This window comes from Meles meles, chromosome 11 (assembly GCF_922984935.1).
Source record: "Meles meles chromosome 11, mMelMel3.1 paternal haplotype, whole genome shotgun sequence".
Classification (NCBI taxonomy): domain Eukaryota; kingdom Metazoa; phylum Chordata; class Mammalia; order Carnivora; family Mustelidae; genus Meles; species Meles meles.
The window spans coordinates 9,632,819-9,645,028 of NC_060076.1; the positions used below are offsets into that span (position 1 = coordinate 9,632,819).

The following is a 12,210-nucleotide window of genomic DNA, read 5'->3' on the forward strand; positions in this document are numbered from 1 at the left end:
AGAACACTTGACCGGAAACACAGGTTTGAAATGTGTAGTCCACTTACACACAGTTTTCTTTTTTTTTTTTTTTTAAAGACTTTATTTTTAAGTATTTTCTACACTCAACGTGGGGCTTGAACTCAAAATCCCAAGGTCAAGAATCACTTGCTCCTCTGATTGAACCAACCAGGCACTCCCACGTGGAATTTTTTTTTTTTTTCAATAAAAACATGCAGTACAGTCAATGTATTTTTCTCTTACGACTTTCTTAACAACATTGTCCTTTCTCCAGCTTACTTTACTATAAGAACACAGTACATAATAACATATAACATGCAAAACACATCTTCACTGACTGTTCATGTTGTTAAGGCTGCCAGTCAACAACAGGCTATCAGTTGTTAAGTTTTGGGGGAGTCAAAAGTCACACAGAAATTTCTACCTATGTGGGAGGTTGGTGTCCCTACCCACTCACCCCCACACCCCCCACTTCAGGGTCAACTGTATTCAAATCTTTATCATGATGATCACCTGTACTTTCATAGCTCGCCATTGCTCCTTCACTGGGGCTGGTTCGCTTAATGGCATTCCTGTATTTGTCCAGAATATCCTCAGCGACCTGAGCTTGCGCACTGAGTCTAGGGCTGGGATCATCTGCAGGGAAAGGAGAGTGAGAGAATCAGCTCCCCTTGGTTTGTAGCAATTCTGATGTTAGTACGACACCAGTAGCATAATCCCAAAGGCGGATTAGGAGGTAAGACTTAAAAAAGAGCACATATCTCGGTGTTAAGAGGCACCATGCAGCTGCCTGCTCATCCCGCTCCGCGGTCTCAGGGCTTGCCCAAGCACGGAACTGGGAGGATTAGCTCCACCTTCTCATCATGGCCAAAAGTCTGCATGACAGCGTTGGGAAGCCAGTGCAGACTACACGGTGAGGGATTTCTAAAGCGCTTCCGCTCAGTTCACGCTAACAGAACCGCCACCGAGGCATCTTTACATGCAGATTCATGTATGCAGACATCTCCATGCTAAAGGAGGGGGAGGTACCAAATTTAGAATTCAACCTTTTAAATAGTAATTATTTAAAAAAACCTGCCTCCATTCTTCCTGTATGACTCTCTCTCTACACCACACTGACAGCTCCAGACACCAGCACTCCGTCTCACTGAATCTCATGGAGGCAGTGCCCCTGCTAGCAGAGTGCACCTACGTGCCGGCGACGGTGTGAGAGGCACTCTGAGAGAATCTAGCCACTGCTGGAAAGTGCTGGAATTGTAGCCAGGGTACCCGGAGAAAAAGTTTACCACCATCACAGATGTAGCACTGTTTACTGTCAGGACCATTATCCTGTCAGTACAATCGGTGCCTCAAAATATGTTCCTGGAGTCTAAGATGGCAGAGTCATCAAGGCAAAGGGCTGCTACAGATCTACGGGACAAAATCAAGTTCTATAGTGAGGTAGATCTAGACCAAGCAGGCAACCACAAATGTCCACATTCTGGTAGAATCCCATTTTTCAGAAAGTCTAAAAACACATAAAAAAAAAAAATCACTAGATTGTGTGTGTGTGTGTGTGTGTGTGTGTTAACAGCAGCTAATAATAATAGCAGGTGACATTTATTGAGCACTTATTGAGCACTTACCACGTGCCAGGGACTGTGCTAAGCACCTTATATGAACAATCTCAATTAATCATCACAACGACCCTACAGGGAGGTAGTTATCACCCCCATTTGACGGATAAGGAAAGCAGGTACAGAGACGTTCAGCAGTATGCTCATGGGCTCTTCTGTTTCCATGGGGGAAAAAATTTTAGTATCCATGTCTGTAAAACTACAGTAAACTGTAGAGAAAGAGGATTTCCAAACTAATTTAATCTTTCTGCCGTAATGGTATTAGAATGCATGAGAAGAGAATCCTAATAATCTGATCTTTAAAATGTAAACTGATCCAACTTTTCTATCATTAGAAAGTCTTTCTTTGGAGGGGAAGTACTTTTCTGCTATTGCTTTTGAGTGCTGCTGAGCATTCTGAAAAAGGAACAATAAAATTTGGCTAACCATAGGGAAAGCCATTACGTTGCTTATAACCTTTATTTCTGTGCCATTAATAATTTTATCCCAGAAAAGTAATGAAAACAAAATATGCTATATATACGAAGCTGTGAGCAATATTTTCATTGTAAAAAACTGGATACAACTCAAGTATCCAAAAGCAAGAAAACATTCACAATGTTATCAAATCATATGACAGGTTATTTGTGAGTCAGTACAAATTATTAAAACCAACCACATCTGTGCAAAAACAATGAATACTGTTACGCTGAAAAAATAAATAAATAAATTATAAAAAAAAAAAACAACCCAACCACATCTACTGGAAACTGGAGAGGGTTTATGAACTAACATTTAGTAAAAGAAGAATATAAAATGACACAATACTCGGATTCAATCATGAAAAAGCCATGTACTGATATGGAAAGATTGGGAAAGAACACGAAAAAAAGGATAGTTAGGGTGACTGCATCATGGACAGACTGTTAAGAAATTTCCTTTCGTATCATTTAAAAGTTGATTTAATGATAATCTTCAACACGTCACTAATTAGGACTGGGCAGAAATTTCTGCACTAGTAGGGAAGCTAAATTGCCTGAATCAAACACAAAGAAAATGAAAGAAATACCTTATGAAAAAAACTTACTCTCCTTAGCTCCTAGATTAGGCACCAAGAACCAAGAAAAACGTTTGCCGAAAGACGCAAGCAAAAAATTAATTTATAATTTCCCCAGTTATTAATTTAACATTTAAAACACATGAGATTTCCTTAAGAGTATTTCATTCCATAAACACTGGCGAACTCATAAACACTAGGAATGCGGTATATGTTTCCGACTCTTCTCAATCAGACCGTAGGCTCCTGAAGAATAGGGGTCATGTGATTTGACTGAATAACCACAACACTTAGCACAGTGCCTGGCATGAGTCAGATGTTCAACAAGTATTTGCTGACTGAGTAAGATAGGCTTGACCGCTCTCAGCAGGGAACGCTGGCCTGGACACAGCTCCTGCTCTTCAAAACCCTTCATTCCAGGAGAGTCACAGCACCAGACAAAGCAGGGATGTATGCTAGAGACCACGGAAATATATCCAAATACATGCAACCAGATACCAGAATAACGTGCGTTAAAATGGGATTCTACCTGTACTACGCTGAGCTATTTGAGGAGGATGTTCTTTGGAAACCTATACCATTTTTTAATAAAAATCTTCATTTTAATGTAGTAGGATAACACAGTTGAAAATCAAGAAAAAAAGAGGTGAGAAATTAATTTCCAGTCTAGATGCTCTACAGCCATCGGAGACGGGACAAAGCTATGCAACTCAAGGTGGGGTCACTAACACCACTTCTCAAACTCAGTCCTGTAAGGATGCTCGTTCATAACGTGCCAAACACAAGCCGCAGAAACACAAATGCTGAGTAAGGTAAGAACCCACTCCCTAGTTGTGTTTTCCTCGGGTCAGATAGCAATGTTAAAGTGATTCAAGCCGTAAAAAATTAGTGAAGTACATAAATTTATGATACTGTTTGAACACTTTATCACAAAAAAAAAAAAAAAGAAATGATTAGGTAGAACGGAATTTCACTGTGATCCTGAATAATCAAGAACTACAGAAGGGAATAAATTTAGAATTCTATGATCACTGTGAGAGAAAGCTATCTGACCAGTGATCCAAAGATGCGGCATGGTCGCACTAAAACCATCACCACACTTCCCTAAGAGGCCCCGTGTGGCGTGGTCCCACTGGGACGTCGAGTTGTCAGGTGTGCCTAGAGGCTCAGCAGCGGGGGCCTCAGCAGAAACAGAAGTTGTGATAATGAGGATGAGGATGGCGGTGGCAGTCTGCAGGAAGAGCACACGAGGTTCCCTGCGGCCACCACCGGGAAGCCACAGAGCTATGAAGAACACACTCCCCACTGCACACACACAGACACACTCTCCTAAAAAGGCAGCGCTTACGGCGCCCAAGAAACAGTGCTATGAAATATGTGCTCTGGGAATGAAGGAGCCAGGAAGTCCACGGTCTACAAACCTGTGAGTGTTGAGAATCTGTCAGGCCCCACATCATCTTTGTCTTTTTCTTGTTTTTCTTTCTTTCTAAATGGTATAGGAGCTGGAAATTAAATAAAGTCAGTAGCGTGACACATAACATACTGCACTACTCGGAAGACAGCAGTCATTTTGGAGTATTAACTGGTGGGCCAACATTTCTAAGTGAAAGGAAGGTGCAAAGTTTAAAGGCTAGGAAATCCTGAGTGTCAACGGATACCATTCTTAAAACAGCACTGAAGGTTCTTAAAGAAGCTCTCAGGATCTGCTCTGGGGTCACCGGCCACAGGAAGAATGATTTAATTCGAACCTGTTGGGACTCAGTCAAAACCACTGCCTCTTCACCTCTGCTGGAAAACACCACATTCAAAGCTCCGAGCCTCAATCTCTCATCAAGGGGGCTTGAGTGCAGCTGAAAGCAGTGCCCCTCAGCTCCCGAGCGCCGCGGTGCCGAGAAGAGGCCTTCGGGAGAAGTCCCCAGCCTCGCTCCTAGATGATCTCTCCTTGCAGGAAGAGATGCTTTTGCCAACTCAAATCTCAGTATCTACTGCTGCAATGCCAGGCTGTTCACCCCCCCACCCCCCCAAAAAAAGCGCAAACAATTTTATACAACTGCCTTCCAAAATAAACACTAATATTCAAGATAAAAACATTCTCAATGAACATAAAAAGTTTACTCCAGGAATGTAAAGGATGAATTTTCTATGTTTAATTACCAATAGCATCCCTTTTTCCTGCAGTAATCAATAACAATACGTATGTCAAAAGTCCCACGTTTACTCTTAATGGCGTATGATATTTAAACAACCATGACCTGCCTGATTTCCATTTATGAAGCCACTACCCCTTCCTGCAAAGAACAAGAACTATCATTTCTAAAGGTCTGCCTTTAGCATTCACCTGAGTGAAACCATTTTCTATGATCTCAAAATGGCTACAAACTTAGGCCCAGCAAACCTCACAGATGAGGTGACATGCTGGCTCTCTGGAAGAGATTTGGGGCTTTGCTTCTCGTTGCTAATATAACTCTAATATTTTATAAAATTACCTTTAGGCATGGCAGAAACAAAACGTTTTCTCCACCAAGGTCTGTTCCTGTCTGATTTCTCATCATCGCTATCTTTGCGTTCTTCAGTCTGCAGAAAAAGTTTGATGCTTTATTTGGAGTTGGACAGCAGGATAAATTACTAGGGAAAGGATTTCAGTTTGTCTGTGAAAATCAAAAACCACTCGTTTGTCTTAAAAGAAAAACTGTTCTTATTGCTGTACAGGAAACTTCTGAAACATGGAAGCATACCTTTTAGGCACCAGACTGTGATCTGCTTGAGGGTAGGTACTATCACATTAAACCAAATCGCAAGTAAACCAAAACCTTAACACAGAGCCTAGCACAGAGTAGGCACTCAATAAACACTTCTGAAAGGAGTAAGCGCAATGCACATGAAGTCTAGAGGGATAACAGAGATGAGACTGTAGTAGTAATAACAAAATTGAGTATGGACTGTGTGCCAAATACCGAATGCTGAGGATACATGTTATTTCATTTAAACCCCACAGTAGCCTTACGAGATAAATAATACTATTAAGTCCTTTTATGGACGTGAAATAAGGGGCTAAAAAAAGCTATCTCCCTATCTGCCCCAAAGTTCTATAGCCTGCCTGTCGCAGAGCTGGGACTCAAACCCAGATGCAGACAACTTCACAGTTCATGTTTTGATCTCCAATTAGAGTCAGTTATTAAAATCACATGCCAGGGGCGCCTGCGTGGCTCAGTTGGTTAAGTGTCTGCCTTCAGCGCAGGTCATGACCCCAGGTCCTGGGATCAAGTCCCACATCGGGCTCCCTGCTCAGCGGAGAGCTCCTTCTCCCTCTCCCTCTGCCTGCTGTTCTGCCTACTTGTGCTCTCTATCTGTCAAATAAATAAATAAAATCTTAAAAAAAAAAAAAAATCAGGGGTGCCTGGGTGGCTCAGGGGATTGGGCCTCTGCATTCAGCTCAGGTCATGATCTCAGAGTCCTGGGATTGAGCCTCACGTCAGGCTCTCTGCTCAGTGGGGAGCCTGCTTCCCCCTCTCTCTCTGCCTGCCTCTCTGCCTACTTATGATCTCTGTCAAATAAATAAATAAAATTAAAAAAAAAAATCACACATCAAAGACCTGAGACTATAGTTCCTTTACTAGCCTATCAAGTGACCTCAGACAAATCATTTAATTTCTCACCTTGGAAACCGTGAGGTTTAAATGAAATTAGATACAAAATTGCTTGAAGAAGAGTTCAAAGTGCTATAAAAATGCAAAATACATTACAAAACCAAAATAATATAGGTTTCCCATGGGTTAACATTGGGGACAAACTAGACTGACAGATCATCTTTAATCATGACTGCTGTCCATCCTTACTCTGAGGTTTACATATACCGTGTTAATCTAACATATCAAGAGAACCTGGCTGATAGAACATTAAAGCTGACCACAACCAGCAAAATTCTAGATGGCCCGTATCCCGTACCTCTCCTCGTGAGGAGTCCTTACTCGGGGATGAAGATGATGAGTGAGGTGCAGCCACCAAAGAAGTAGCACCAATGGCTGCGGCTGGAGGGAGTTCTCGCTCTTCATTCCCTGGACGACGGTTCCAGCTGGGGTCACTCATGGGTCGCCGGACAGATGATACTATATCAGAGCTCCTGCTGCGAACTAATCTCTCAGGGTAAGAATGCCTTTGCTTGAATGCCTCCATTTCAGCTGGAGTTAACATATGGGAACCAAAGTTCGGCAACCTGGCCTCATTTCCTCCCACAGCTCCTTCCAGGATTGGGGGATCTGGTGGTGGATGGGATGGCCTGGCATAATGAACCTTTGGCCTTACCACAGCAGAAGCTCCTAGAACACAGGGGAAAAGAAGTTTGCAACTGAGATACAACTGATTCAACAAAGGCATCAACAAAGGGTCTTGGTTCTGTTCTTCTGCCCAGGGTAAGAGTCAAAAAGCTCATTTGACTAGTTTACCTTCATGTGAAGACAGCGGATCAAACATGGCAAGTACAGACTCGGACTGAGAAGGAGGAGAGGTCAGCTGGTGGGCGCCTAAAATAAACAGGCAAACTGTAAGACCAAATCAGAACTCATCACTCAGTAAGTTTCTACATAGTGAAAAAGGTTCTAGCATTCTTCCACAGTTTTCCTTTTCTTTTTTCTTCTTTTAAGATTTATTATTTGAGAGAGAGTGCACACAGGGAGAAGAATCCCTAGCAGACTCCATACCCAGAGCAAGCCCCATGCAGGGCTTGATCTCACGACCCTGAGATCACAATGTGGGCTGAAATCAAGAGTCGGATGCTCAACTGAGTGACCCAGGTGCTCCCCCCAATTTTCCTTTTCTGATCAACAGAACTTGAGGAGCATGTCAGAAAAAAAGAGAATCTAATAAATATCATATTCTGATTACTTCAAATTCATGTTATGTTTTTACCTACATACATGGATTTTAATAACACTTAAGTGGTCTAGCATTGCATGTTAATCAGTTTTAATGGCCAAACTGTATTATAGTTAATGCAAAGAGCAGAGCCAAAATATGTAGATCATCAAAATTTTCAGAATGTGACAATTGCCATGAGGCTCACCTTCTTTCCACCTATAAAAATAAGGACAAAAAATAATATTAATAATAATAAGGGCAGGGGTGCCTGGGTGGCTCAGTTAATGAAGTGTCTGCCTTTGACTCAGGTCATAATCCCCAGGTCCTAGGATTGAGCGCCGAGTCAAAACTGCTTCTCCCTCTTGTCTCTCGCCCTGCTTGTGCTCTCTCTTTCTCACTCTCAAATAAACAAAATCTTTAATAATAATAATAATAATAATAATAAGGGCAATATTACCTAGAAGGAGTATAAATAAAAAGTTGTACAATTTGAAATTCTTATACTGCTCTAGGCAAATGAAATTTATAAAGGTACTCCTAACAAAAATGAATAATACTAATTACACCATAAAACAGACTTGAACTACTCTCAGCTACGGAGTAAAACTGACTCCTCTAAGCATATGTCTACACAAATAAAATCAGGAATATTAAAACAGGTAAGTATGCAGAGGATAAAACTTTCAGATATATAAAAGAAACTGTTCCTCTAGGGGTGCTCGGGGGTTCAGTCAGTTAAACATCCAACTCCTGATTTCAGCTCAGGTCATGATTTCAGGGTTGTGAGACTGAGCCCCACTTAAGATTCTCTCTCTCCCTTTGCCCCTCCTCCCCTCAACCTCCAGCCCACACCCGCCATCAAGGGTGCTCTCTCTCTTAAAAAAAAAGAAACTGTTACTCTAAATTTTTTGAGTCTGAACTCTTTAATGCTAATGAATGACAGTTCTTTGATATTATGTTTTTTGATTTTTCTTTTGTCTATATATTTACCTTCATTAAAATTATAAAAATAGTACATTATTAGGAAAGATAGCTTAGAATATCAGTTTTAAAATTTTGGTCTTAAGACACTTCTATATTCTTAAAAATTATTGCCCTAAAGAGCCTATACATGTTGGTTATATCTACCAGTACTTACCATATCATAAATTAAAACTGAAAACAAATATGTATTTATATATTAATTCATTTAAACACATCTGTTAAATGATAATACAAATAACCCTTTTAAATGAAAAAAATATTTTTCAAAATAAAAAAATAACAAGTTGAGTGACTGTTTTAAATTTTTACAAATTCCTTTAATGAACAGAGCTGGACTGTCATATGAGCTTCTGCTTTCAATCTGTTGCAATACATATTTTGATTGAAGTATATAAAGCTGGCCTTACAAAAATATGTACTTAGAAAAGGGAAGATATTTTAATAGCCTTCTCAGATAGCCATGCACATTCTTCTATGATACGACACCGAATCTTTATTAGTAGTTTTTAAAGGTTAGCTACAATTAAGAATCGGAAACCAAATCAATGAACTTTTACTCTGTTACATTAAAATTAATTGGTCTGTCTTGTACTTTAAATGATTTCTATAACATCATGCACTGATCACCTGGAAAATACTGATTCAATTAGATATGTACATCTTCACATGTTGACACATTTCAATACATAATATCAAAAAATTACATTCTCATGAGAAAAAAAACACCAATCTCATCAGAAAAGTCTTTAAATATCAGTAAGCTGTCAAGCTCATGAAGGTGGATACAAATTTTCTGCAACTGTCATTTTTATCTGAAAGCCTGAATTTTATCACTTAACAAACTCCGCCGGTGGTTTTCCTTGAAGTGCGAGGCTCTCTTGTTTAATTTTCAAGAAATGCCTGCCAAATACCCAAATATGAGTGACTACAGTTTGTCAGTCCTTTTTTCAAGTAAAAATGGTGTGTCATGAAAGACAAACGAGAGAAGAAACAGCTAGTTAAGCTCACAGCTCCGATAAGCATCTAAGTGTTTTTCCTTGAGATACTTCCCATTTCAGATACATTCCCATTTCCCATGCAGCAGAAACGCATTAGGAGGGCCCCTGGGTGGCTCAGTGGGTTAAAGCCTCTGCCTTCGGCTCAGGTCATGATCCCAGGGTCCTGGGATCGAGCCCCCCCATCGGGCTCTCTGCTCAGCGGGGAGCCTGCTTCCCTTCCCCTCTCTCTGCCTGCCTCTCTGCCTACTTGTGTTCTCTGTCTGTCAAATAAATAAAAACAAAATCTTTAAAAAAAAAATGCATTAGGACTATTTCCTCTTTCTCCAGAATTTTAAACAGATGTGTACTCAGGGTTAACATGTAATTAAATAATTTTTACTGCTTCATGAGAGATACTCATATGTAAAACTCTCTTTTTTAACTGGGAGAGAATATAGTGACTGCTCCCTCTGCTTCATGCTCAGGCCTGCCCTAGCAAATCTACCCACCTCTGCTTGTGCCCCATCAGGGCAAATGTCAATACAGTGAAAAGGACAATAACCTTTTACTACTATGAAAATAGTTTTGACCTCATTACCCCTCATTTCCCAAAAGGGCCTTAAGGTTAGTGGTCCATGGAGACTATAACTCTGAAAACTCCTTATTTAGAACAGTGGTTCTTAAATAGGGCTATTTTGTTCCCCAAGGGATCATTTGCCAGTATCTGGAGACACTTCTGGTTGTCTGGGAAGTTCTGGTCCTTCTGGGAAGAAGGAGGGTGCTATGCTCCTGGTAGAGGCCAGAGATGCCACGAAACAGCTTATAAGGCACAGAAAAGGTTTCCATAACAAAGAACCACGTGGTCGGAAATGTTAATACTGCTGAGGATGAGAAATCTTGGTTTAGAACAAAAATCATCTTTTATGAGAAAGAAAAAGTATCTAAAACCCCAGCACATAAAACCACTGCCAGCATTCTGGTATTTCTTTCCTATGCTTTCTCTATGATAGGTCTTTTATTTATTTTTTACTTTTTTTTAAAAAAGATTTTATTTATTCATTTGATAGACACAGCGAGAGAAGAACACAAGCACGAGGAGTGGGAAACAGGGAGAAGCAGGCCTCCCGCTGAGCAGGGAGCCCGATGTGGGGCTCTATCCCAGGACCCTGGGATCATGACCTGAGCCGAAGGCAGACACTTAGCGACTGAGCCACCAGGCGCCCCTGACAGGTTTTTTAGTGTTTTATTATATTACATATGAAATTCTTCAGGATAAATTTCCCAAGAGATACTATGTTCTAGCATTTCTAGAGTTTCAAGTTATTTCATATGCTTTAAAGGATTTTAAAAAAACATCCACAAAACAAAAACAAAACAGCCGCATAAATTATAAGTGGGTGCGTCAAAATTCACTCAGCAATTCTATTTTCCAATCCTTAGGTCGTTTCTCATTTTCTGCCAACAGGGAAGCTATGAAGAACATCATGTAAATGCTACAAAGCACATAAGACCTTCTGCATACACGGAACTGTTTCCTGATGACTGAGTCCTAAAGTAGGCTAACTGAACCAAATTTAGTTTGTGAATTTCCTTTCTTTTCTTTTTCTTTCCTTTTCTTTTCCTTTCCCTTTCTGAACTCATGACCCTGAGATCAAGACCTGAGCTGAGACCAAGAGTTGGATGCTTAACCACGTGAGCCACAGGCACCCCTGGTTTATGAATTTTCAAGGCCTTACATACGCACTGCCAAATTATACCCCAAAGTGCTCTACCAACTGATATTATCATCAACAAAAATATAAGACTGCCAGTTTGAATGTGATCATTTTTAAGTCGTTCTCCTTTCCCCTTCTTACCATGAGTTACTTCATCCATGTCTGGACTAGTGACAGAATCTTTACCCCCAAAATCAGAGCTGCACTCGGATCTCAGGTCTTCAATCTTATTGGGAATATCCTCAGAGGTTGCACTTATGCCTTTAAATACATAAATAAAGTAAAAAATAAACAGCAAGAAGAACGAAATAACCACACAAAAAGCATATGAAGTTTGGAGAAATGTAAATATTCTCGAAATGTGTATGTCCCAGGGCTATACGTGCAAGATGTTTGGATTCAGATCCTTTACTGTACCACTGACCACATATGCTTACCTTGATTTGTGCAACACGATCACAAGTCTCATGTGCTATTTAAATACAGTAGCAGAGGCCACCAAGAACAGAATTAGGGAACACACACAGACTGTTCGCCAATTACTTCAACAGGCTCTATAAAGCCACACATTAAGTTCTCAGAGACTTAAGGTTCCATGGAAATAATTTTGTTTCCTGGAAATTCCTCAACTCTTAAATAAAACATATCTCTTTGTTATCGATTTTATAAATGGAGAGGTGGGGACACACCTTGCAATCCTTATTCCTTAAAACAAGACAGACATACCCGACACAACACTGAGGCCTGGTGTGCTGGGGCGGGAACTGACCTCCCTGACATCTGTATCATCAGACGTGCTACCTAGTCCAGAGCAGCTCTCCAGTTCTTGTAGACGCTCCTCCTGCTTTAGATCCGGGGCCTCTAAACAGAAGACATGAGGTGCCACATTAGTGATTCTGTTAGCACGCCGCGGTTTCAGCTTGTGACCCACATGAGGGAAGCTACCAGAATGTGAATGAAATCATTGTAAACAGATTTCTAAGTCTGGGCCAGTTAGCAAAGTTGGTTAGATCGAGTTGTTAAAGAAG

The 12,210-nt window shown here is 40.6% G+C and overlaps 1 protein-coding gene across 4 annotated transcripts in view; it reads right to left on the bottom strand.

The window, feature by feature from the left end:
- GAPVD1 (GTPase activating protein and VPS9 domains 1) overlaps positions 1-12,210 on the bottom strand; it is a 79,922-nt gene that overhangs the window by 14,833 nt on the left and 52,879 nt on the right. For 2 of the 4 annotated variants that reach the window (XM_046022182.1, XM_046022181.1), the window contains exons 12-18: positions 11,909-12,043; positions 11,324-11,443; positions 7,095-7,172; positions 6,598-6,968; positions 5,139-5,226; positions 4,074-4,154; positions 514-636 (exon numbers count right to left, since the gene is read on the bottom strand). In XM_046022182.1, coding sequence (XP_045878138.1) covers positions 514-636; positions 4,074-4,154; positions 5,139-5,226; positions 6,598-6,968; positions 7,095-7,172; positions 11,324-11,443; positions 11,909-12,043 — 996 coding nt within the window. The remainder of the gene's footprint in view (positions 1-513; positions 637-4,073; positions 4,155-5,138; positions 5,227-6,597; positions 6,969-7,094; positions 7,173-11,323; positions 11,444-11,908; positions 12,044-12,210) is intronic. The other 2 variants (XM_046022184.1, XM_046022183.1) reach the window with 1 other exon arrangement.